The sequence below is a fragment of the Wasmannia auropunctata genome, unplaced genomic scaffold, assembly GCF_000956235.1.
Source record: "Wasmannia auropunctata unplaced genomic scaffold, wasmannia.A_1.0 LD336069.1, whole genome shotgun sequence".
NCBI lineage: Eukaryota > Metazoa > Arthropoda > Insecta > Hymenoptera > Formicidae > Wasmannia > Wasmannia auropunctata.
This window is the reverse complement of record NW_012026821.1, coordinates 1,490,172-1,518,115: the sequence shown is the minus strand read 5'-3', so window position 1 is coordinate 1,518,115 and position 27,944 is coordinate 1,490,172. Positions and strand designations below refer to the sequence as shown.

The window sequence follows — 27,944 nt, the reverse complement described above, 5'->3', positions numbered from 1 at the left end:
ATACATTGGTAGAAATAGATAAATATTCGTTTGCATTCTTCGCACGCTCACATTAAATATACATTATATTTCTCTTTATATTCAATTTAATAACGTGATAAAAAAATTTAACTTCTAACTTTTCAATTACTTTTTTTATCAATTTAACTTTTTAATTCAATTAATTTTATTATGGATTAACTTACATCTTAACTAAGTTACATTTTCAAGGCTGTTAACTTTAATTAACTTTAGTTAACTCAGTTAAAAAGAATCAACTTTCCCAACCTTCTCAAAAATTATATTTAGGTATAAATATTATATATATATTATGTATAATATATATATATATATATATATACATAATTATATTATGTATAAATATTTTCCGGTTATTGATTGCGAGTACACTCGATTCATACTCATCGAATGTACTTCTCTCGTCGTGCGAGGAAATGCGAGAGTATTCTGTACTACAGCTGTAGACTAATGATTCCGTCTGAGTGGGAAATTGACCACTAGAGTGCTGAAAACTTTTGACCGATGGTCGAGAGAAGAAGAAAAAGAAGAGAAGGAGAAGAAGGACGAGGAAGAAGAGAAAGAAGGAAAAGAGGTAGAGGAAGGAGAAAGAAGGTGCAATAAAAAATAAGAAAGAGAAAGAAGGGTCTATTATACCGCAGGTCATATCGAGTGTTTTTTAGTAGTGATATGCGTGAAACTTGGAAAATATATTGTTCGTACAAGTTTGTATGTACATATTCGTAATTTCATAAAATAAAAGCGATTTTGTTTTACATCACTCATAGCTGAATTAATTAATTTTTTCGAGAGTAATATCTAATTAAATATATTTGGCACTTTATTCTACTCACAAAATTAAACAAAAACATGGCATATAAGATCTCGATAACATATCACTTAATCAAAAAATTTTGAATAATTATCAGTCTGCAATAACTATCTATCTGCAAAGTGTATGACATATGTGTAAAGTTATGAATATTAGTTGTAACGAAAAAAGATCTAATCTTAGAATGCTTACAACCGTAGCTACCTCGATGTTTAATATAAAGTTGCGCAACAAGATCCGAAGATGGCCAACGACGTTTAAGTTATTAACATAAATACGACTTGCGAGAACACATTTAATACGCTCGTAAAAAATATAAAAAGTACAAAAAATTATTCAGAAAAAACTTATTATAATTTAATTGGCGCGTAATTGGTGAAAAAAGTGGGTTCGGTACTAAAATACCGATTAGAGTTAAAAATGTTCTCCATTTAATTCTTATTATCGAGTAATATTGATTATTCAGTAATATAGCATAAATTTTTTTTTTAATTTCATGCCACATAGAAAATGCAATCTTTTTCAGTATTTAATATTAAATAAAAAATCTTCAGCTTATTTCTCGTTATATAATATCGAATTTGAAAATATGTATGTAACAGATTGTACACATACATACATATTTCACATTTTCTCAGCACAAAATCATTGATTTCCTTCGTTATACAATAACAACGTTCTAAATATTGTGCCTAGGTACAAACATCCTGTGAATTGTCTCTTGCAGAATGCCACAGAAGAATACGTACATCGTTAGCATTGGACTGTCAGATTGCGCAGGTGGTCACAGTGGACGTGGATAGATGGTCCATAGTGTGGGCAGCAGCGACCATGGTCCTTGCAAGTGTTCTGTTCTACTCTTCCCTCCTTCCCCCTCTCTCTTTCTCTCTCTCTCTCTCTTTCTCTCTCGATTTTTTTATATTATCACAATACAGCACAGTATGATTTTTGTTTACATAGCTACACTTCTTTCGGATGGCAAAAATTTTAAACATTTAAAACTTTCTCCCAATAATCGCATGCGAGTTTAGATACTAGCTGGAAGCCAATAAAATGAACACTAACATAGAAATTTCCTCGCGTAAAATACCTAACTAAAACCGAATAAAAACGTCAAGACACTTACAACAATGTTACAAATAAGGACGATTGTATAATTATAACACGTTGTATTAAAATAATGCAAGGAATAAGAGAGAAATAAAAAAAATTTTAATAAGCTAACAATAAGACTTACTTGCTGGACGCATCGTGAGAAGAGAAATGTGCACGTCGATAAGACATATCGAGAACATCCAAGAAGAACGAACTACAGGGATCCATCCACGCTACAGAGCAGGGTAGAAACAATCAAGTTTTGAAGGGTTGACTTGGGCGAGGGCATCAAAGGTTGAACGTAGGGGCGAGTGGTTTCAACAACCCCACTGAGTGGCTATTAGGCACCCCAAGCCAAGCAAGAGCAATTTGCTATAATCATTACCATTCAGGATCTCCGAGCCGAGAGGGCCCATTTCTCCGTTCGTCTCTTGCTCTCTTCGACCAAGAACCCATAGCTTATGCAAGTACCATTGTCAATGGTGGGTAATATCTGACCACAATCATGCGCACCTACGCCAAAGTAACATGGAATGTAGTCTACAGTTTTCAGAAATATGATATACAAAGTAATCACAAATAAGTAATTGCAAGATAAAGATAAATAAAAAAATTTGTTTGAATAAAAAGATAAAGCTTCTTTATACCTAGAATTTTATACATAGAATAGATTTAAACATTTTGTTAAAATTTGCAGACTACGATTGCTCTATTAATAGAAAAATAAGCAAGAAAGAATAAGAACAAGAAAGAAGTAGATAAGAAGTAGCAGTACGTAACGAGAATGGTAGGAGTCATAGAGAAAGGAAGTACGAAATGTAGAGACGTTTGAATGTGGCAGCAAGAACAATTGATGAAAAACGGCGCAAGAAACGGTGCATAGGCTTCTTGGAAAGTCTATCTAAGACGCAACATAGAATAAAAGAGGCAGGTGTATCGTGGATGCAGCTGGAAAGTCGCATGTGCCCATCTTTGCGAGATATCCTAACGTCTTTCTTTTTAACGTTTTCTTCTCCTCTCATCCGTCTTGTTCTTCCATTCGTTTCTCTTATCAGGAGCAAATTATCGATAAAATTGTCTAAAAGATATATACTTATTGTTAGCGCAAAAAAATAATCAAGTGTGAGAACATTTTTTTAATATATAGAACGTATATGAAGTAGTGAATAGTTCAGATAAGAAAGTCGAACAATTTGTAATACAAATTTATGTAAAGCTATAACCCGCATACACATATTGTCATATACCAACTATCAGCCGTTCATAAACGTTGCGTACGCATAAAGTCTTGCGCGTAAAATGAGACTAGGACTGACTAATAAAGTTTGAGTAGAAGTGACTGGCTCAAACCTGCTTGTCGGTCACAAAACATGATATTTCGTGGACGTTTCGCGCCACCCTAAAAGTCTGTTCCATTCGGTGACGTCGCATGGTCGGACTCGAGGACTCGGCAAGTCTAGACTGCTGGCAGACATGACAAAACAACGATATATTCAGTCGCGTATCGCTCGCTGACCGCAGCCAGCGAATACCTTTACACGGATGCTACTTCCAACGAAAAGACTCATCACGAGAAAAGAAAGAAGATGATTAGAATGAAACCTTTACTTAGAAATTTACAGGCTTTCTTGACGTACATATACAGCCGAGGATGAAGACAAACTATTGATGCATTTTCGCCGACTTCTATTCTAAAATTATAATGCTTGTTTGAGGTGCTGAGGTTTCGTCTCAGCGTTATTTTTTTATGATTTTGATTGTCCCATATAATCTCAATCTATTGACCTAGATGTAGGTAAGAGTTTAAAAAAACACATGGATTTCGAACATAAGAATACATATATTCTTTCCTATATTAAATTGTATAATATAAAATTCTATAGATGCGATAAATATACAGCTATTACATCACACACGTGGCATACGTACACATACATGCATACATAAATACATACATATATATATATACATAAATTCTTATCATATGATAAATCTTTCTTTTATAAATATATATTATCTATCTTGGCTGCATTCTATTTATACTTAAATTGACAAGATGCTCTATAACATCGTCACGTTTTCAACTGTCGCAAACCCTCCAGAGAATACGCAGTGATTACGCAATACTATTGGCAGTATGGTAATATAATGTTCATTTCGGGTTACTAACGATTCTGACGTGAGTTTCACCGATTATGCATTGCCAATTCAGCATGCAGAGAGTACGCGCACATATGTATATGTACGAGACATATCCCCATAGTCACTTATCAGCTATGATCAAATTCCACCTGAACATATAACGATTGATTATGTACTTTAGAGAAACCAATAATGTTTTCGATAAAGGATTGGATTAATTTGTTTACATGGCATTGATTTTATAATGGCATCGTATTTCATAATGTACTCATCTCCGTCTTCCGTTAGGTTTTTGCTCATTTCGAAATATTAAAGCTAAATCGCAAATGTATTACACGCGAGACACAATTATTTCAGGATCATTAATCACTAATAATTTCACGTGAAACAATTTCTCGATTAGTGCTCTCCTTTTCTCTGCATCATGCTTTAAATCAATCAAATTAACGACATCGGTATATTCGTATACCATACCATTTATTCTGTCCCATTTTAAATTGTTTTGCTGCGAGAATTTTTATATTTTCGTACAGATTGCTTTCGACAAACTAATTATACTCGATATATCAAATCAATTCATTGTCGATAACTTGTGATTTCCTATCGAATATAAATGGCTTTAAAATTCTTAATTGTTGGTCAAAAAATACCAATGCCACGGGAAAATTGTAACAAATCGTATCGTATCAGATCGCCTTGAGAAAAATTAATAAATGATTTATGACATTGTATAATGTACGCTCTATATAGCACTAAATAATAGAAGAAGTAAAAAAGAGATACAAAACGTTCACAAAAGACATCCAACGATAAACAAATAGCGATTCAGTCTAGCAGATCGTTTATTACAGAAAGTCTAAACTACGTGATAATCGGACAACTCCGAGGGAATTCTCCGATCGTGATACCTATGCTTTTCAAGATCGCTTGATCATTTTTACCGTTCCACAGATCAAAGCAGGATTATACGAAAGTAGAGTATGAAAGAAGGAAAACTTCGATTTCCTCTTGTATTTTCCCAATCGTCACGTTTCGCTTATCAATGTTGCTTCTGTTTCATGTCTACATCCCTCACATTTCTATTTTCACTATTTTATTTTATATTCTCTCTCTCGTCCCCTCCCATTCTTCTCTCTCTCTCTCTCTCTCTCTCTCTCTCTCTCTCTCTCTCTCAAAAACAAGCTTTCACATGATAAAGGATGAATATTCAGGGTGATAAAAAATTCATTATTAAATTAAAAGATGCTACATATATACAAGTATCTAAAACATCGTAAATTACTTGTTATTATTACTATGATACAAATTTAATTAAATAATATTACAGTATCAGAACAATTTTGTTTCTTCGATTTGAATAAGCATTCAAAGATTCTTCTAAGTCCTAAGTGTAATTAACACTTTTTTAACAAATGTATAAGTCACTAAATAATAATTTACACCTTGCTAGCCCCAAAAATCAGGAAGTTTCGATAAGCCTTGGCAAAGCAATATATAAATAATTAACTTAATAATGGAAAAACCAAAAGTCAAAAGATGAATTATTAAATATAGAGCAATTGGCTATATGAACACTATTATTTATACTGTGTGAAGAATAAACTTAAAATTTGTACATATATTGGATGCCACGTAATAATATTAATTAATACATTGTCATGAAAGGAAAGTTGGAAAAATACGGGTATCAACAATGGGGTAGTCTAACGGTAATTATACAGATTGTGTAGGGTGTGGTGCAAGGAGCGTATAATATTTTTGGTAGCATCATTACCTGCCCAGAAGACGCTTTATCACTTTTATTAGTACCGACAGCTGCTTTTAAGCTGCTAACAATAAATAAAGAGGTCTATTTAAATAAGTGCTTCTTAAAATAAAATTGATGAGTAAAATCTATCAAGAATGCACAAATTCCTTTATTATTAAAAAAAAACAATTACACTGTCTCACTCGAGAGTAAATTTAAACATAATGATAAAACTGAAAATGCTGAGAATTGAGAAAATATTTTAATCTGAAATAAATGTTGTGAGAAATATGTCCGATACAAAACTGCAGAGACTTGATACAAATCAGATATTGCAGCTACTTTGTGAAAATGGAATGATTTAGGTGTACCATACACAATAAGATTAAACAGAAAGTGGAATTATTTTAAATTCAATATTTCTCCACACATATCTGTACTCAGATATGTGTAAAACATAAGCTTCGCGATCAAACAACTTTTTTCATTCGATAAAATCGGACAATTTTCTACTATAAACTTTTGCACGAAGAACATAAAAAGCAAAAGAAAGTTAGAACAGAAAGACGTATAGATTCTGTATTCTATAAGCAAAACGGAAAATACGCAGATGTGAAAAGAGGAATTTAAATAACATGGTAAACGATAGAAATAGAATGACGATAAGAAGAAGAAAGAGAATGATGAAAAGAGGAAAAAGAGTAAGAGACGAAGCTGTAGTAGGAGGAGGAAACGTACAGGCATGCTGAGAGGCAGTCATATACAGACAGATAGTCGCCGCCGTCGTGATAGCTACTACTATCACCCTACCACCACTATCACCATCATCATCATCATCACCGCCACCACCACTACCATCACCACCACCACCGCCACCGCCACCACTACCGCCACCGCCACCACCACCGCCACCACCACCACCACCACCACCACCACCACCGCCGCCACCACCGTCATTGCCGCAATCGTGCGCTCAAAGAAGGGAAGTGGGGACGGATACAACACAGCGCGGCCGCGTGTGCAGACTGCTTTTGCAGAGCTTCGCTCGGCATACGGCGAAACGTTTCGCCTTGTGCTGCTGCTGCTGCTGTTGCTCTTAGCTGTCGACTATTAACTGTCGACTGCTTCTTTTAAGTTTGTCCAATAATCTTTCACACGCTTAGTTTTGACTAACAAATCTGCGCGTCGCGCCGCGAAGCAATCTCGTGGAAGATTAACAATCATGTCGTAAATCTTACGAGTACTTCATCAAAAATCATGGATAGCTAAGAAAAAACAATATCTATCGACGCTGAGGATGTTGAGGTAAATCGCATTGCGCAATCTATCGTGTGTACTCTTAAAAAAATCGCGAAACTGATTAAAAATGAAACAGTTGAGCATGAAAGACGCGCCAGAGGATTAAATAATGTGTTATCGAAAACACAAAAATCCTTGAAAATCTCTGCTTGTACAATGTGCATTTTGTTTAAAGCGCTCATACATCACATGTCGCGATGATTCGCGATTGCAATGATGGTTTCAAGTGTCGTGCTTTAATTGATGACTCAAATAAGCAAATTAAATATTCGCAAAAAAACTAAGGCAAAAGGGCAAATATAATACATGAATGATATCGCCATTACGTTTAAAGCGAAACTTTCAACCATCCACAGGTGTTTGAATCGATCCATTCGCGCGTCCTCGTGGATGTCTTCAGAGTACGTAGTGATCATAATTCAAAAATCGTGTAAAAAATCTTACATGATTCAATAAGATTTGACACAAAAGAGAAAATAGTTAAATTATTTGAAAGATCTCGTTATTATTTGCACAAATACAAAAAAAGATATGACGATCTTGAAATAACAAAAAAGATTTGCGAGATAACAAAGATCATAAAGTTCTGTAGCATTTTAATTGTGACAGTTTAAATAAATGAAAAAGAGAAACTGATTATGTAAAGGTCGTATAAAATATATAATATTAATATAAATATTTGAATTAAAGTAACATTAAAATAATGATATAGCATTAAGCTATATACAAAATATAAATAACTAACAGAAACTCATTCTTGTCGGGCAACCGCGAGAATGATACAAGAAAGACTGTAACTTAAAATTTTTCAATTTAAGATAAAAAAATATCGATCGAAAACAGAATAACAACGTGATAATAATTTAAGAGATTTGTCAATGTATAGGGAAATGGTACTTGTTAGTCAATGAATCGTAACATAAATACGTATCATAATCTATTACAAATTTCATATAGACGCGTTTGTTTTGAAAAATATATTCTATGTTAACAGTAATAATTTTCATATTCTATGGTAGAGTATGTATACTTACATAACATCCATGATTATGACAAAATAATAAGACATTTTTTTTATTGAAAATTTGTATTAAAAGACAAAAATTATCTCAAATTTGACTCAAATAGACAATTTCCAGTCTCAAACATTTAAATATAAATCTTTTGATAAAAATATGGTGCGCGATACAGAAAACAAAATCTATGATATGAATCTCGAACAATCAGGAAGAACAGTGAACTGATATTGACACGTAACCTACGACCTTCCACTACAGTTTACGTGGTGAAAACGGAGATCTGAATTGGATGAGAATTGGCACAAGCAGATGAAATGTGAAGCACGAAGTCGGCACGTTGCAGACCTGGCGGGAACGAAGGCGGAAGTTAAGAAAGCTGAGGTGAGATACACCACAGGGATAGCGGCACGTCGTCGGGAGTGCACCTGGCGCGGGCCGCCTGAGATGACGGCCTTGCGGCAGGATATCACGGTATCCCCGTATAGAACCTTCCTCTTGATATCACTAATCGGACTACTGCTTCAAATCCATTCAACAACAGGTAAGTGTTTCTGTTAATAGTATTTACATCTATTCTACAGCATTGCCTTGTTATAACGAATCAATGAGAAAAACTTTGATTTCAATTTTATTGTAAATCTTATTATAAGAAATAATGATATGATTAATATAATTAATATTATTATAATATTGTTATACAAATGTTACCTTTTGTTGATTATTTTTCTGTCAACACCTTCAAAATGTTCATCCATTACGTACTTGCCGAATCGAATATACGAGTTCTCTCTCTCTCTCTCTCTCTCTCTCTCTCTCTCCCTCCATCTTCTCTCTTTTTGTTATATATGTATATATATATATATATATATATATATGTGTGTCAACAAAAATGAAAGAAATGGCTACATTATAATATAAACTTCTAATTTATAGTAGTCTAAGTATAGTATCTAAGTCAAAATTTTTACTCCAGGAAAAATTTGCTTTATCATAAACTGAAAACATAATTTTATTAAGTTAAAAATTGAATCGAAAAAGCTTCTCTCGATAGAGATAAACTATGAGTGTTGTTGAGTACAACATTGCCATCTGAGGTGCTTTTATCATGAATAATTCGCAATATTGCAATATCTTAGTATACAATTTGTAATTTGTGATTTCACAGAGCTATAATTTCCAATATCGCAATTTGCCGTAGCATCGTAGCTTAGCTGTTATATGTTTGTTGATAGCGCTTTGCGATGTAGTAGACAATTCACATGACTCAACAAAATAAAACGCGACTGTGTTTGAGTATTTGCATATTCCTTACAATATCGTAATTTCATATTAGTTTAATATTGCACTCTTAGCACGATTTTTATTCTATTTTTAATAATTAACAGAGGACATATGAGACGCTAAATAGGTCACACCGATGATATATTCGATTTTCTATAATAATAAATTTTGCCATTCTTCCTCAGCCTTTTGCATTTCGACATAATTCTAGTATCATTGTAGCACCAATGCATCCTGACAAACCTAATGCTGTATTGCATGCATTTGTTTTTTATATTGAATTAAATTCGTATCTGTAACAATATCGACACGGAACAATCTCGGTGACAATCTTCAACTATATACAATACCAATTAAATTAATTCTGTCAACGTTGTTGACTATTCATACAAATGCATAAAATGATCAATCGCCTTCGAACAGATGATAAAGTGCAAATTAATCAAGGTTAATTCAGCGTTAATTCAAGCGTTTGTACGCAACTTTTATATCGCAAACAACCAGGACGCGAACTTAGCAAAGCTTTAAAACTTTACTAACAATAATGTCCAAACCGATAATTTTACAAAAACATTTATAGATTAGGAGATTGTGATTAGGAGATGAAGATAAAGCAGTGTTTTCTAAAATTCGAAAGCACACATTATCTGAGATATTAACATAATTACATTTTCATTTCTATTAACTAAATTATTTTGCAACTTAGTTTCAACATGATAATATGATAATAGCACAATAAGTTGCATAAAAGAATTTACGAGCAATTCGAAAAAGGTCATCAAGAATAATAAATTTTAGTAGATTGATTAAAAACTCGGTTAAAAACTACAGACGATACAGCGCTGTCTGTTTTAGCGCTCTCTTGCCGAATCTTTGACTCTTGGAGGCCGATCATTCTGCAGAGGAGGGGAAGAGACTTTGCCGAGTCTGATATGGATGCGGAGAAGCTAAGTAAAAGGGACATGCTGAAACGTAAAGAAAGAGAGAAAGAGAGAGAAAGAGAGAGAGGAAGAAATGTATGCATGCACGCATGCACGCACGCACGCACGCCCGCACGTATACAAGCACGTGCACACGCCAGCACGCGTGTACACACGCACGCACGCATGCACGCATGTACGCATGTACGCAAGCACGCAAGCACGCAGCACGCAAGCACGCACGCAAGCACGCACGCACGCACGCACGCACGCATGCATGCACACACGCCCACATGTATGTATGCGCGTGCTCGAAAGAGAAAAGAAAGAAAAAATAAAGGGGAAAGGAGAAGTATATACGAAGCGGGGAGACAGAGAGAAAGAAGAAAAGATGAAGTGAGAGAAAAGGGGAAGGGGAAAGAAAGCCTGGTGTAATGGAGGAACCAGTTTGCGGGTCAGTGCTCCGCATCAACGAGAGGCGCTTCAGCCTCTAGACGCGCGGACGATGCCACCGAGTAAAAGAAGGACGGGGACGGGAGACTGTGGGTCCCGTGAAGGACGTGAAGGAGGAAAGAAGGGCTTGCATGTGATAGATAGAGAAATCTTAAAGATCATTTAAGGAATATTGCAATTTCGATCAATTTAGGCTGTGTTCGCAACTTTTTGTAGTGAAGAATAACAAAAAAAATTTTTAATGTAAAAAAAATCAGAGTTGTATCTAGATAAGTGACTTGTTTAAAAAACATTTCACTATCACATTTTTTATCAAGATATTCAATCACATTCTGTCTATCCAAATATTTAAATGCACTATACTAAGCAATTAAAAGCTCGAGTCTTATGATACAAGATTTGTATGAAAATACAGAAGAGAAAATATATAAATTATTATATAATGTATTAAATAGTCTTACAATTAGACACACTGATATGTCTCGTCACAAATAAATTAGGCAAATGCAAGTGTGGTGCGGTACTTGGTGCGCAAGTATTTTAATTTATAAATTTCATATATAACATATATTCTAATTAAGCATTACAAACGTTGAACATTTCGACTGCATTCAGAGCTATCTATAGCGAGAAAAAATTAAGAATAATCTCTTACATTTTCTGGCACAAAGTTGAGTCCGTTAGTGGAAGTTGCCAATTCCAAATCTTCCACTATTATTATTGGACAATTAGATCGAGAATGATGAGATAAATAGATAGCCAAAGATCATGAGCGTGAAACCACGACCAACTTAGATAACGCAGAATAGTGAAAATTCGCAGTTATATAAAAAAAGAGTCATATCAAACAATAAATTAATTTTTTATCTCTGACATTTGTTTGACTCAATTACAATTTTATTATCTGCTTCTTATTTAATATGATTGCGGATTTTCTGTTATCTAAGTTTGTTGTAGTCTCCCACTCGTGGCCTCTTTGACTATTCAATATCCATAAAATCCGATCTACAATAAGTGAATTCAAAGCAATTAACCAATCATAATGTGATGAGAATAATCAACTATGATTAGATATTTTTTATGGCTTACTACACCTAATTGTAGATCGGAACGAATGCTTAATTAGAATATATTAATATTTGTGAATTTTATGCGAGTCACAAGTATCGCACCGCACTCTTATTTGCTTAATTTATTTTATTATGCAGGCTTTCAATATCGAGAATCGCTTATTGTTTTTTTATGTCATTTAATATATTCTTCGTTGTTGAAAAGAAAAGATAACGTAATAAAAATAAATACCATGTAAGAAAGAGAAAAACAATAGTTTTCAAAAATATACGCCAGTTTTCAGTACACATAAAACTGGTTCTATTAGCTGGGCGTGTATAGATGCATCGGATTAGCACCTCGGATCCGTATCCGTTGGCATGGTAAAAACAGTTCGACGAGCATGACCGAAGGTGCAGCAGTCTTGGGAGATGGTGAGTCCGTGATAAAACACTTGAGTTATGCGCGCGCGCGTGCGGCTGGCTTCATGTTCCATACGAAGAAAGTTAGTATTTGAAAACTTGTAAGATATTGTCACACGCAATATACCAATAACAATAACTTTACTTCATTCGATTCAGACTAAACATCCACAGAGTATCTGCGAATCGATTGATTGATCAAGTCTCAAATCTAATTGATGGTGATAAGGTGTGAAATATAGTTAATAATGAAATAAAATGCACATTCACAATGCAAATTCACAATCTCCCTCCCTCCCTCTTTTTCTCTCTCTCTCTGTCTCTCTCTCTCTCTCTCTTTCACGCGTGCGCGCAAGTGAAAAAGATTTATTTTATAATTTAATAATTCTTAAATACAATTATGTAAAATTGTATTAACAAGCTGTAAAATTAGCGAGAAAACGTTTCACTAATTCTACAATTGCGTCAATTTTTGTTGTGATATCAATATGTCAAGCACTTGTCCGAAAAAAATTCTATCATCGTCCACAACTTTAAGCAACAGTCTAAGCCAGAAAGTACAGCTTCTACACGGATTCCCATATAGTCAAATATCCAAGTAAATTTGAGAACTACAGAATTAGCAATTTAGAATTATAATCTCGCTTTTATTCATTGTGTTATTCATTTTTTCGTTATCAATCACGGATTTTGAACGAGTCAAAATGATTCTATATATGCCTAAGACATCACGGGTGACATACTTTTTCTAGTGGACTTTCGGGATTGCTAGAGAACCCGAGGATCGGAAGTGGTGAAACAAAAAAAAAAAGAAAAACAAAAGGGAGAATCTTGTGGTTTTGGTCAACCGGTCGAGTTGCCGCGGTGTATGTGGGGACAATCTCTGAGCCTTGATAACTAACCGTGTGCCCGTCTTGTCCGGGCAAGAACTCGTCTCCCCTACGGCACGTCGCGAATACCTGCCCAGCACTTGCTTCAGCAAGCACCGATCTTTTTATCACTTGCTGCCGCACGATCTCGCGACATCCAGTGTTGTTTTGTCAGTACATACCGGAACAGCCCAAGACGAATAAAGTTTATGTACGAGATTCATGACAAACACAGAAAGGATTTCTGTGTCTGCATATATGTATATCATGATCACAATAATTTTTTATCACTTTACTGCGACCAACATGCTCAAATTGGCATAATAACTTTTGGAATTTTCGGTAATAATTTCAAAATTACACGCCGTTTATAAGATTGAAAAACAAAATTCCCATGTCTCATTGTACAATCATTTGTACAATCATAAAACAGACTAATTAATATAAATCCTCAGGTATGAATTTTCAAATAGTTGGAATACGAGACATTTTGTCTTTGTATGTGCACACAAAGTCGGAGATCTTTGTACAAAACAAATATTTAATCACATATATCTAAACAAATACGTATATATAAAACGCGCGTGCACACAAACACACACACACACACACATTGTATATATATATGTAGTATTTTATATAATTAAATGTTTAAAGCATTCTTATCATAAAGAAAGGAAAGAAATGAAATATTTATTCATTTAATCTAAATTAATGTTCACTTTTTCGGCTTATTGAATGCAATTTCTTTTTACAGTTCATTCTTTTACAATTCTAAAAGGATAAAAATTGTGCTCAAAACATATTACAATACATAACGAAAAAATATCATTATATGCAAGGGAGACTACAATTCTGGCTGTGATGTAATAGGGATGCAATAGACGTAGCGAGCAATAAACGGAAATATTAAAAAGAAAAGAACTTGAAAGCTGAAACTTTTGTTCATTCGTACGAGCTGCGTGCTTAATCTTCATAAATAACAAACTTTTTAGATAATGATTGTACAACCAGATCACACTGCGGCTCATGGCGCTCTGTGAACTGCAAAAGTAACGATGGCCATGATGATGATGGTGGTAGTGGTAGTGGTAATTATGGTGGTAGTGATGCGATAGTAACGGTGATAACAGTAGTTACATATTTATTATATAATTATAAATCATATAGCTATATATAAAAAGATAAACAGTGAGAAAACTCGACGGGAAAGGAGTAGAGTTTGAAGAACGAGTAGAAGAGAAGAAGAAGAAGGGCGTAACTGGGCCAAACGGTGGCTACGTCGCAGTCTAGACACGCCGAACCATACCGTTCTCTGCATCATGCTTTCCTCCCCTCTCTTCCTCGTCCCTCCTTCCTTCTTTCTTCTTCCCTCTTTCTCACTCTTCTCTTTGTCTTTTCTTTGCCTCTTTTCTCTCATCTTTCCTCTCTCCTTTTTTTTCTTTTCTTTTTCTTCCATTTTGTTTTTTCCTCCTTTCTCTTTATCGCACCATATCGAATCCAGAAATTATTGTTTCAAATTTGTCAGACTTTCCCTTTCGTTCCGTAACAAGATAATAGTAATGATTTTACCGTCTCCCTAGTAACGATGAATGGCACGTTTCGTATCAATTAGTTCATTAATAATTGCACGTTAATAAATAGAGCAATTTCAGATCAATATGTTTCCAAAGTTGAACAATAAGAAAAAAATATTTTTGCAGCATATTGCAAGACATGGAAACACTTGTAAAATATACTATTTATATACATAATATAAATAAATAGCAAACCGTTGAAAAAATGCGCGCGGAAATATAACAATAAGTAAATTCTAATTTCATTGATAAACCGTTACTAATGATAATTAAAACGACGATACATGAATAATAAAAAATAGAAACAAATATTGCTCTATTTTTATACAAGAATCTTCAGACAGCCTGTATATTAGATATTATTAAATTTCAGAAATAAAATTATCAGTTGTATTTTATTTTTATAAATATTTATAAATTTTATAAGTATTTGTGCAGAACACTTTATTTTTTATAATCAATAAAAGGAATCATTTGTGATCTTTATTTAGAGTTATAGTCATTGAATCCTTTCATTATATAAAATTTTAAAATTGTGCGCGCTTGCAAACTAATATATGATATACATAAATTCATAACGCAATTATTTTTTAATAGACTAATCATAGGAATTAAATTCGTGGAAAGAGTTTTGCGTTTTATTTTAGCCAAGCGTTTGCGTCATATTATTGTTGTATCATCTGATTACAAAGATTACAATTGATACAATTCACCTAAACTTGGTAATCCGAGAATTGAAACAAACAAGGCAAGATATACCGCAAAATGAGATTTGTTAGTTATTTCATCGTTTTTTGAGCAAACATCGTAAATAAAACCAAGTTTTTATTTAAATTAGTTTTTACTTGTATATAATCTTTAAAATCTATTTATAATAGATAATAGATAAATTTCCATTATTTCTATTTATTACAATAATCTAAAAAAAGAATTTGAATCTTACATATATTTTATTTAAATCTGTCTGTCTGTGTTAGGTGGTATATGTTGGTCATCTATCAGTAACGGCCGTTGTAAGGAACTTCTATCTCAAAGTATTACAAGAGAAAATTGTTGCGCATCTAACGCAGCAGCAGCGACTGCCTATTCTGACGAGGATCTGGATAGTGGCAGTCTCTTTTTCTGGAGAGTTCTTGGTGGAGGTGTGCAGTGTCGTCCTTGTCGAGGTACTTAAATGAGCTACTACCCTTACTACCCTTTATAATAAATCGAATACTAATTAAAATAAAATTCTCATTTGTTGTTTTATAAAATTAATTAAAATACTCTACGCGCGTATGTATGTGCGTGTGTTCGTGTACGCTCACACGCGCGTAACTTTGGTTTAATATCTTATATGGAAAAAAAAAGCAAAAGTTTTTTGATTCTATTATTTCTACGCAATTACATAGTAACAATTGTGTCATCTATATGAATGAATCATATGTTTATTCGACAGAGAGTTGCGCGGAAGTGAAATGTGAAGAAGGAAAAAAATGCGTGGTACGTAGAGGAAGACCAAGGTGCGTGTGCAGTCCTGAGTGTAAAGCACCGCGTGGCGGTGGACCGGTCTGCGGAACAGACGGCAAGAGTTACAAGAGCCTGTGTAGACTCAAAAAGCGAGCTTGCAAAAAGGGCAGTCACGAACTCGCAGTTGCTTACAACGGCCACTGCCAAAGTGAGTATGTATAAATAAGTTGATCACCTCTGTATTGCAGTAAAAATGTATTTCTTCAATTTTCAAAAAATTTTATCTTTACATTGAAATGTTTTTATTTACATGCATTATGGCATTATGACAATTATGTTAATTAGAACGTTAACGCAATAAACTGCAATAAAACTGAAGGAAACATCAGGTGAGATTGATCTCTTACAGTTAATGTGATCATTCGTCGATATATTGTAGATTTAGACTAATTGTCAATCATATTCGATCCTCGCGATTTAATGACTGCATATGCAAGAAAAAATATCTTCACCTTGTGAAATATCGAAACGCTAATAAACCATAGTGAAAAGCGTCTTGGTTTCCACGGATTTTGTAATTAAAATAAAAATTAAAAAATTGCGCTTGATACACATCGCTAGCACTGTTATCGAATATATGAATATTTTAAGTATTAAATGCCGTTTTAAATTCTTATATAGTTTCTTTGTACAGCTTCTCATTTTAACATGTTTCAAGTTGTTTGCACGTACAAATTTAATATATGTTACAATGCTATAATGCTAACTGCTATAATGCCAATTGCACACATATTAATATAATAATAAAGCTTAAAACGAGTTTAAGCGTCTGTCGAAAAATGCCAACAGCTGACATGTAATAGAGCTAAGAGAATAAATTATTCTCTTAGCTCTGTTACATATTCTAAATCTAACACTCTGAATCCGATTACTTTAAAAAATGACTTGAGCCACGTAACTAAATGAACGGGGCATAACTAATTGTAAATAAACGGGAATACGCAATTATTGGTAGAAACCAAACGGCTACAGGTGATTGAGAATAAAAAAATAAAGAAAGGCAATGCGTCTATCACGGAGGCGGTTTACGACTGTGTGTAATAACGTGCAAAGTATCGAGCAGGTTCGTGCGCACGGGTCCGGTGCGGCCAAGGTCGGAGCTGTCTGCTGGACCAGAACCTAAGTCCTCACTGTGTGAGGTGCGCCCGCAGGTGCCCCCAAGCACTCCCGCATCAGGTCGCCGGCGCGGGCGCACGCCCCGTCTGCGGAGCCGACGGAAACACCTACAAGAGTGCTTGCCACCTGCGACTCGCCGCCTGCCGCGCGGGTCGCGCCATTCCCGTCGCTTATAAGGGTCATTGCAAACGTAAGTCTCACACACATCCAAGTTTATCTTCTATCGAAATCATTTATAAAATTTTTTGAAAAAGGAAATAACTCAAAAACAAAATCTATTGCAAAGTTGCGATAATCGGGCGGACGTTTTAAAAATACAACAGTCAAATATACGCAAAAAATTTTTCAATGCTTTGCATTAAGAGAGACAAGTAGCCCATCTACAATATTCTTAATATTTTACAGTGTAACGATTAGAAAAGTTACACAACCGTTATATATTATTTGGCAAAGAAGATACCATAAAATAGAGGCACATATATAGGGGATAGAAGGGTGATTTAAGAAAATAAAAACATAACAGCATATAAAAAAGAAAAAGAAAAGTTAGTTTTATTTGCAAACAAACAAATTGGCAATTGACTGCTACTTTGCATTGGAATAGGTCTTATTATTCTATGTTTTATGTGACCCCGACGAAATCTCACAAATGTAAAGTAGCCAAGACACAATTTCTTTAAACAAAAAGTCTATGAGAATAATAAAATTCGATAAGAAATCTTTAGTGTCTGATTCTAAATTGATTTATCTTTTTTGTTTCTCTCTGGACTGTTTAAAAATATAATTTGTTATTAAACTAAGTAAAATTTGAAAATCTAAAGTGTTTTAAATTGATGTCTATCTCATATACTTTATAGCCGTCAATATATTCGTTCTTTTTAATAGGCATCCCGTACCTATTTAACTATTATTATGTTATAATATTAACTTGTATGAGATCTATTTTTTTAATTCATTTTTTAATCAAATCACAGAAAATAGTTTTAAATTATTATATTTAAAGTTTTCGTGACTCTAAGAAGCTTATCTCAAATTACTCCGCAAATCCATAATTGCGCGATAAGAAATGGACACCTACAAGTATGATTTATGTTGTTATGCTTCTCACTCATTTTATGTTGCAAAAGGAAGAATCGTAAAAATAAAAAACATCACAAGCAATCCTAAGATCGTTCCAGGAAGTTCATCGACCGGGACGCGATCTGCTGGGTCGCAAAAGAGAAAAAATTATTTTTAAAAATGGAAGAAAGAGACAAACGGGAGATAAAAAACATCGTTCTGTGATCATTCTTGTCGAGAAAACTGCTATGAACCCTTAACTCCGAACACGACATGATCGCCGATTGTCAGTCAGATTGATAGATTTTTCAAAGAACCCATTGGTCGGGAATCTTTCGAGGAATATCACACGATCTACATTTAACCACCTGGCATCTTACAATTATTTCAGATAGCACGCTCATAGACACGTACGCGATTTCTCTAAAAAGATTTATCACTTTCTCTCAGAAAGTTAATTACATCTCACGAATGAAAATAATGAATTCGTCACATTTTAATTTGTATTTTTTTTTACCGTCTTTTTCATTTTTGATTTTTAACTTCATTATTATGACAATAAAGTAAAAAAGAATAGCACGAGTCTAAAATGTGTGACAACATGAAGAAAAATATTATTATACATAACCGCAAATGTAATCAGTGCACATTGGTATGCTTGCAAATGCATATGTGTCCTTGTAACGTCCTTGCCTTCCGGTCATTCACCGTACTCGTGCACGCATGCACGCACGTGCGCATCCACGCACGCACGCACGCACATAGGGAGCGCGCTTGTACGCAATCCGTACATATTAAAATTCGAGACACAAGGTTTTTTATGTTTTCGATACTTACCCTCGTGTTTTTATATTTATACTCTTTTTCGATACTTACACTATGTCTCTGATAAATAAAAATAACTTTCATAATCAGCTACAAGAATTCGACAGAATTCTCCATTACACAAAATTGATCATTTGTCATAAAAAGTACGATCACGAAATCAGATCAGTCTGATATCAATGCAAAGTCATGGAAACTAAAGAATTTTTTATAATGAAGATACCAAAGTACTGTATGTAAGGTGTTACAACTCACATAACATTATTATGTAAATAACGTAAATAACTATACAGAATATTTTTAGGGGCTCGTGTTGGGGATTCTGTTTTCTTCTTGTATAAGACCTCGTGAGACAACACAGATGTGCGCGCACGCGCGTGTGCTTAGTATTAATATATTAATAATTGAGTTCTTTATTCAATGTTTCATAGCATAAAAAACCCTGCACGATTTTATGGAAAAAATGACTTGGATTAAATTGCTCCGTTTTGAGATATGTTGTAGTTTTTAGAACTTTGAAGAAATTAATATCTCCATTGTCATATCCACCTAAAATCAATAAATGAAGAGATATAGAGCTCTGAAGTTATAGAACTTAAGTGTTCGCTATATTTCTCTAAGATAACTTAATTAATACTTTTTTATGTATTTTTTTAATAGGTATGCATGTATTCTTTAATGTTAAGATGCTACGTGTGTGTGTGTGTGTGTACGTGCGCGCGTGCGTGCATGCGTATTTGTGTCCCATTTTAATTAAAACAACCAATTTTTTTCGAAATTATTAATGATACAAAATATTTCAGATGAAAATGGAACGATTTCGAGAGGGACTGGTTTTATTTCGATCAAATTGCTTTTTTTCCAGATAGAGGTGTTAAAAAGATCATCTTTTAAATGGAATTATATAATTTTTTTACATAATATGATTCTTGTAATTATTTTGCATATAAAAATAAGAATAAAATTAATCGAAAAATCAATTCTTTACGAGATATTTCATATTTTATGTCAAAATATAGCATGATAAAACGACACTTAGAAAAACAGCAACTTGACCAAAATACGTTCCCTTCGAAACCATTTCTCTTTCATCTGAAATAATTTTTTGTATCATTAATAATTTCAGAAAAAAATTGACTGTTTTAATTAAAATGAGACACACATAGGCATGCACGCACGTACACACTCATACGTAGCACTTAACATTAAAGAATACATGCATACCTATTATACATATATAAAAAAAAGTATTAAGTTATCTTAAAGAGATATAGCAGACACTCAAGTTCTATAACTTCAGAGCTCTATTTCACACTTTCGATTTTTAGAACAATTATATCCTTTAATTAATAATAATGAAATTAATGAAAAATCTATAACAACATAAACACGATTGAGCAACATTTTTGTTTAAAAGTTTCTTATGATAGAATCGTTTGCAAAACGCTCTTTCTCTCTCGTTCTCTCTCTCTCACCTTGAATAAAATTCATTTCCACTTTGTGACACATTAAGATTAAAAGATCAAAGTCAGCTAAGTTTAAATTAATTAAAAAATGGATGAAGAGGAATGTTGGATACAAACAAAGTGAAGCATCTTACATAAAAAGGTTGCATGGAACGATTATATGAACCATGCCGTATGAGTTCTTTCTGACACTCAAAAATAGAAGAAAAAGAGAGAAGAACGTCGACGATCGAAGAACCGTGTTCGAAAATCGTGTTGTTAGAAGTAATGATGGAGAAGTAACGAAGATAAGAAGCGGTAAATGCGAATCGAAGAAAGCACAAAAAGGGAAAGAAAAAGGAGTAAAAGATGAGAAAGAGAAGACAAGACAGAAAAGTATCAAAACAAAAGAAGAAAAGGGGAGGATAAGGCGGAGGAGCAGGGCGAGTAAAGTTTGTACAAGAAACCACAACAGCTCTCTACGAGTCTGGACACGGTCCCCAGTAACAGTATTCAGTAACGCCATACACTGACACGGTACAGCTTGGCGAGGCCACAGGCGTCTGGCCAGTGCCAAGCACTGCGCTGTCCGTGCCAAGCTTGTCTTTTTTTATTAGACTCTGGCACAAGATTTTACCGTCTTCCTTTCTCTCTCTCTCTCTTTCTCTCTTTTTCTTTCCCCCTCTCTCTCCCCTCTTCTTGGCCGATGGACCGATATCATTTCGTCTTGCTCCACCGTTTGCCTCCTTGTTCTCACAACCATATCAACATCCACGTGTCCGCGTCTCAACATCGACATTCACCGCTGCATGCCTCCAGCTGAATACCTTCTACATTGCGAATCAGCTCTCTCGCCATCACGCCATGGTGGCACCCCACCAGGTCACCCATCCTTTATCTCTTAGCACATCTTGCTCCCACTCATTATCTTTTTCATTTTGCGCCACTTGAGTTTCTGCATTTATCCCTATCGCAATGTCGTAATCATGATGCTCGGTACTGTAAACAATCCATAAAAGAAACCTCTACCTTTTGTAAACCATATGCATGTCGTGATAGCGAAACGATTCCGCTGACGATACTCGTGCGCCAACGACGACTATCAATGTCGCACTACTTTTCCAAAGTACACACGAGGTGTATATGCATTTGCTGAAATACTAAACGTATATTTCTCCTATTTTTATTGTATTTTCAATTGCATATTTCTTTTTCATTAAAAAAAAACAGTAACATCTTTGAAATGGAAAATTATGATTCGATGCATTTTCTTATAATATTTGTTTCGTGCTTTCTCAGTTGATATTATATATGATCGTTACTTTATACATATTAGCCACACGTTCGTTAGACAATTCTGCAAATATCGCCAATCAAATTAATCGGGTAAAAATTTATTTATAATTGTCATTTTATCATTGCAACACATCCTGTGACCAGGAGAAAGATTATATGTCTTCATGCAGCATGCATTATTAGATTTCTTGCGCGAATCCTTGCAAGTATTCCTAATAAGTAAGTAATTAATTGTGAATTTAATAAAGTGGAACTAAATATACATAATATTATAAATTACTTTTATTGTCGTATTTCTATTTCAATAATGTAGCTTCAATCCGTCTTGTACTTGCAATTTAAGCTCTCTATAGCAATCTATTAGCAATCTCTCTTCATGCTCGCGAAAACGAATTCTCTTATGCGAATAAGAAAAAGCAAAAAGGAAAGCTAAAGACGTTGCGGTAAAGGAGCACGGCATACATAGCGCGCGCGCGAAACGGGGAGGTAAATAAGTACATAAATAAAACTGCCGGTTTAGCGACGAGGTGTCGCGATGCAAATAATCGTCTTTCTCCGATTCGAGGATCCGAGGTGCGAAAGTGTACGCGTCTGTAAATATGCAGTATGCGCACGGAACGTATATGAGCTTTTCTCGAACCTCGTCATCTTCTCGCCACCTCATCCTACCTTCATGCCTTCGTTCTCTCCATCCCTCCCGTTCCATCTTTCCTCAATATTTTACACTCTCCAAGATCTCTGCTCGTTGTGCGATCGTTTATTCTTGCCACCAAAGACGTTAAGTAATTTGCTTATTTTTTTCGACTTGCCAATGGAGGGTTCGTACATATATTGACACCATTTCTCATCCGTCAATACTTGACGTTGACGCGCGCGCGGTTTTTAAGTACATGCCGCGCTGACTGCGAATGATGCGGTGTGATGAGAATTAGCCGGTTGTCGCATGGCAAATTATAGCTGCAGACGAAGACGGAAGTACGTTATAATGGCATAGAAGAACAAAATTTTTATCGGGAAGAACAAATATTATTCTTGTAAATATTACCGTTAAAGAGAAAAATTCTTTCTTGCAATTACAAGAAGCTCTCTAGCTATAAGAAGCTAGAGAGAAAGAGAAAGAGAGAGAGAGAGAGAAAAGCTGGGAGAAATTTTAATATCTGTTTCACACACAACTCATAACAATGTCACAATACGTTCAACGTTTGCAATTTTATCGCATGTCCAATTTAGGATTCTAGTCCAGTCATATGACAGTTGATAGTATAATGTTATAAACAGATAAATTATTATAATGTAATTATCAAATTGGAAAAAATTCATACCAAATAATGTTTCCTTTTCAGACAACTATCTTTAAAGATAGATGTTAAGAGCATAAAGCCGAAATCTTATTAAGATATTGATCAGATTTTTCCGACCATTTCTGCTATTTTTTTATAATAGCCTTATTATTCTGTTCTATTCTAATTGAATACATAATCTTGCTACATTTAACAAAAGTCATCTGTCGGAAGAAACGAGAGAATTTCATGTTTTACTCTATAAAATGAATCCTTTTATTATTGATCTGAACTGCGCTTCGCTGTATATATATGTATACAAATATATCTAATGTAACTTTGATTCGATATAATTTGGAGTAAGCAGAAAGTACATTACACAACTTTCAAAGTAGTACTTCATGAAGCACACATGATGCGCGTAACCTAATGGCGAATCGTTTGAAATGTCGTCGTGATTGAATTGAGCGTTGACGATGTTATATTATTAATGCCAATGTTAAGTTGAATGGCCAATGATGATACTCTCATATATATATACCTTCAACATTACATAATATTTGCGTTACTTTTTTCCCTCTCTTATGACAAAGTAATGTAAATGTTGTCAAGTTGTTATAAATTAATAAGTAATTGAAGATTCCATTTTAAATCATTTGTTTCTCACCGCCCCGCGCCCGTGAGAAATAGGCCATTGACCAAAAAGTACATGTAAATAGATGACATATTATCGCGGTGGTAATTGTTTGCGGACGAGTCATTGTAGGAAAGTGACAGAGAGAAAATAGATCTAACTTGACGATTGATCTATATAATATCTTTCATATTCTCGCATATTTCTATTGCGCGTGTCACACAATTAATTAAATTGCAAAATACACACAAGTTTAAAAAGAGAAAATTAGCCAAGTACAATTAATTGCGCGTTTAGTTTGCAGAAATGTACTTCAAATGTTTATATATAGTTATCTCTTATAAGATATTAGCAAAAACAAGTCAGCAAAAATGCTTTGAAGACTGATCGATTTTAAGTAATATCGCGTCTCTAATTTATAAATGCAAAATATGCATAACAATGCTGACAATTTAACGGTAGCAGTAAATAGTAAGAACTTTAGCGATTCGCCGATGTTTGTTGTTTGCTGCGGTCCAAACGCATTTGCTCTGATTGAATCAATAACTGCAAAAGACATAATAATTTTCAACGTGCTTGTAAACCGATGAATTTTACCTATAAAAATGTTAAAGTAATTTTCAAGTGGTTTCATTTTGACAGAAAGCGCAGACTGTACTAAGATACGCTGTAAAGAGGGCCAAACTTGTTTATCCGAAATGAAGTCTGGACGACCACGTTGCGTGACCTGTACCTATCGTTGTCCGCGTAAGCGGGAGCGTGTTCGGAATAGGACGCATCGTGACAGAGATCGAGATCGAGATCGAGATCGAGATCCATCGATGACCATGTTATGTGCGACAAATAACATCACCTATCCCAGCTGGTGTCACATTATCAAGGACGCCTGTGTAACTGGCTTCGTTCTTGAAACACGGCACGCGGGCCCCTGTAACGCTTACGACACGGCTCCCTTTCATATCGGTGAGTTAATAGTGTTAACAAAACATGGCGTGATGTCATGCACATAACGCGCGAAACTCTGCGACGATTTGGCAAATCGCCAAGATATATACTTGCAATGGATTTGTAAACGGTTAAAAATATGGAGTGTTGCTGGGAATTTAACTCGATCTTTTAATATCGAGAGAGCCAACGGGACAATCCGAGATGATAATAGAAATATAGACAAATTGAATTACAATTATAATTTCGACGAGCCGGAACATTTTTCAGATCGATATTTTTCGGACAATGCAACGCAACGCGACGTGACATAAAATATGATGGTGTCTTAAAAAAAAAAAACTTAAAAGATCAGATATTTTAACTAATTATTGAATAAAATGTGGCGCGATATACAAGCACCATATATAAGTCCAGCCATTTATATCTTTCTCTGCGAGGTGAGTGAGTCACTCGCGCCGCGCCGAGTTGTAATCCGCTCTAGTTTACAATCATTCATGGAATTCGTGTCGCTCGCGTGAATCACGCTCGATATATTATACTGCCTATTAAATGCATTCGATCGTGAAAACATGGAGAAAGGGAAATACAGAGACGTGAATTTCTAAAATTTATCTTAATCTCGATTTGATTTATCATCGATCTAAGTAAATAAAAAATGATTGATGGACCTTTAAGGATGTTATTATATTAACGATGTATATAAGTATTGAACGTACTGACCTATTGAAATTTTTAGCTCAATTACTTAAATGTCAATTATATTATCTGTCATATATCTATTAAAGATTGTAATACTTTCCTCGTTGAAACATTTAATCATCCAACGAAAAAGTAAATTAATAAATGATGAATTTCATCTAATTTAATACCGTCACACTGCATGAGCAACTGTATTAAATAATTGTATTAAATTTCCCATTCCCTGTCCATAAATTTTTGTTGCATACGCGCAGAAATCTGTTACATAACAAGTTTCTGAAACAAGAAGACGTAATTCTATTTCCATTTGTATTGCTTTTCGACCGTTTTCAATTGCGCGTTTTATACAAATAATTTATGATTAGCAATTATTTACAATTTGCTCACTACGACACCCTGTACTATGCAATTAATTTTATAATTGTTTGCAGAGTAAAAGCAATTGGCCTACGTAAATATCGCTTCGTAATACGTCGTCTTTTATACAAAATTTAGCATCCATTGTCAATAGTCGAAAACGCATAATCGTCTAATCGACTGTCATATCATCGATTAAAAAGTGAGATTTAGCATTATTCCTAAAAATTGAGCAAAACTGGGCATGCCCGTGATAATCACTTCTTAAGTAATAAAAACTGGTTTTCGTATCTGAATTTTGAGAGATTCTATATAATTTATTAATTACATTATACATAGTATATTAATGACATTATTTTGTCTTTTTAAGTAGCTTTTTTATTTCTCTTACTTCTTTCCTCGCGCAATAACCTATAGTTTTGAAAAAAATGCAAGAGACTGTGATTACGATGTCAATCGCAGAGAGTATCATACACATCTTCCTTTCTTAATACAATTTAATATTGGGTTGAACGAAAAGTTTTATTTTTTTTCTTTTTGTATTTATACTAATGTCTCACAATCAGTAAGAAAATCGAAACTTTCCATTCAATCCAATTTATTGCTGGCCCAAATGTTTACTAACTTTATAAATATTAAAATAAAAAGATACGAATTTTCTAAACCACCAATTTTAATTCAACGCTAAAGATTTTATTCAAATGTTTTTTTTACAGAAGAAGACAATACTTCGAGCAACTACGGGGTTGATTTGGCGGATGAAGGTACAAAAGTGAGTAACGATTATCCCAAATCTCCTTATAGCCTCCATTCCGTACCGTTTACATAGCTTTTACGTTTCATAATTTGAAAAATGATGTTCAACGAAAAGTAACAGATGACAGTAACGCGATTCTATTCTTTAGTTTAGAAATCTAATAGATGCTCATGTTCACGACGCGATGGCCTGGAGAAATGGCGAAGCGTGAATTTTTTAGAAGATAGATATCGATGCGTAATGTATTCATTATTTTTTGCTTCCGACATAGATTAGATTAGAAGAATTTACGTAATGCTCAACGGAGAACAGAGCTAGGACAGTTTTAGCAAAATTATCATTCTAGTTATTTCAGATAAAAGCAAAATGATAAAAGAAAGGATCATATCAAAATATTTGGATAAAAGCACTCAATACTTTAAAAAAAATTGAACATTTAAGAAGCATAGTTAGAAAGCAGTTTTTATTTAAAGTAAACAATGTATTTATTTAACATAAAAGATATATTTATTTTAACTTTTAAGCTTGCCTAAGATATATATACTGTAATTTAATCGGGGCGGTACGTCATTCATTGTTTTCACAAAAGAAATATGACGTAAACAAAGATCTCGTTTTATTCTTTATAAATTATTATTATGTAAATGATCATTATCTTCATAAAATTGTATGATCACGTATTAACATATCGATAATTATAAATAGGCTTTTGGCATTTTATTGTGGGAAATAGTCACTTTAAGTACCACGCCTTATCCTAATCCATCATATCTTTGGATTTGGACCACCAAATTATAGTCAAGAATTGTATGTATATTATAAGTATTATAACACACATGACATTCCTTTAGTAGAAATTTGTAACTTTCAGTATATAAATTTTCAGTTTTTATACTTTATTGTTTCTTCTCTTTTTTTGTATTTTTTTTTTTTAATACAGCATAATGCATTCGTGTTGGAATATAAGATCACAAAGTAGACCTACTTTTATCAAATTAAAATCAAATTTGAATAAATTACTCAGTAATTATTTGGAAAAAAATACTTGAGTCTGTGTGATATTTTATATGAATCACATAAGTAATGATTTAAAGTCGATTGCACGTTAAATACATTCATAACTATTAACTAGTTAATCAAATTGAATTTTATTATACATGAATTTTTATTGTGTGCAAAATTATTTATTTTCCAATTAATGCATACAATAATTTATGATATATAATTTCTTTTGTTTGTGTGTGTGTGTGTATGTGTGTGTGTGTGTGTGTGTGTGTGTGTGTGTGTGTGTGTGTGTGTGTGTGTGTGGCGTGCGT

General features: G+C 33.9%; 2 protein-coding genes across 2 annotated transcripts in view; both read left to right on the top strand.

Moving 5' to 3' along the window:
- The window catches only part of LOC105450078 (angiogenic factor with G patch and FHA domains 1), a 17,979-nt gene extending 15,803 nt beyond the window's left edge, over nt 1–2,176 (top strand). Inside the window, exon 8 of the mRNA XM_011689723.1 lies at nt 1,557–2,176. Within this exon, the coding sequence (XP_011688025.1) occupies nt 1,557–1,586 (30 nt within the window). The 3' untranslated portion in view covers nt 1,587–2,176. The remainder of the gene's footprint in view (nt 1–1,556) is intronic.
- A 4,643-nt stretch (nt 2,177–6,819) lies between these two features.
- LOC105450224 (follistatin-A) lies at nt 6,820–26,700 on the top strand. The gene is made up of 7 exons (XM_011689970.1): nt 6,820–7,118; nt 8,390–8,672; nt 15,681–15,869; nt 16,142–16,360; nt 17,276–17,522; nt 24,514–24,830; nt 26,588–26,700. Exons 2-7 carry the CDS (start codon nt 8,441–8,443, stop codon nt 26,698–26,700), a joined length of 1,317 nt encoding a protein of 438 aa, XP_011688272.1. The 5' UTR covers nt 6,820–7,118; nt 8,390–8,440.
- The last annotated feature ends 1,244 nt before the right edge of the window (nt 26,701–27,944 follow it).

Bases quoted from the DNA above. Each gene is read 5' to 3' on its own strand.
- LOC105450224 (XM_011689970.1), top strand. From the start codon at position 8,441: ATGAAATGTGAAGCACGAAGTCGGCACGTTGCAGACCTGGCGGGAACG. The intron at 8,673-15,680 runs GTAAGTGTTTCT...TGTCTGTGTTAG, and splicing joins TCAAATCCATTCAACAACAG to GTGGTATATGTTGGTCATCT. The intron at 15,870-16,141 runs GTACTTAAATGA...TTTATTCGACAG, and splicing joins GCAGTGTCGTCCTTGTCGAG to AGAGTTGCGCGGAAGTGAAA.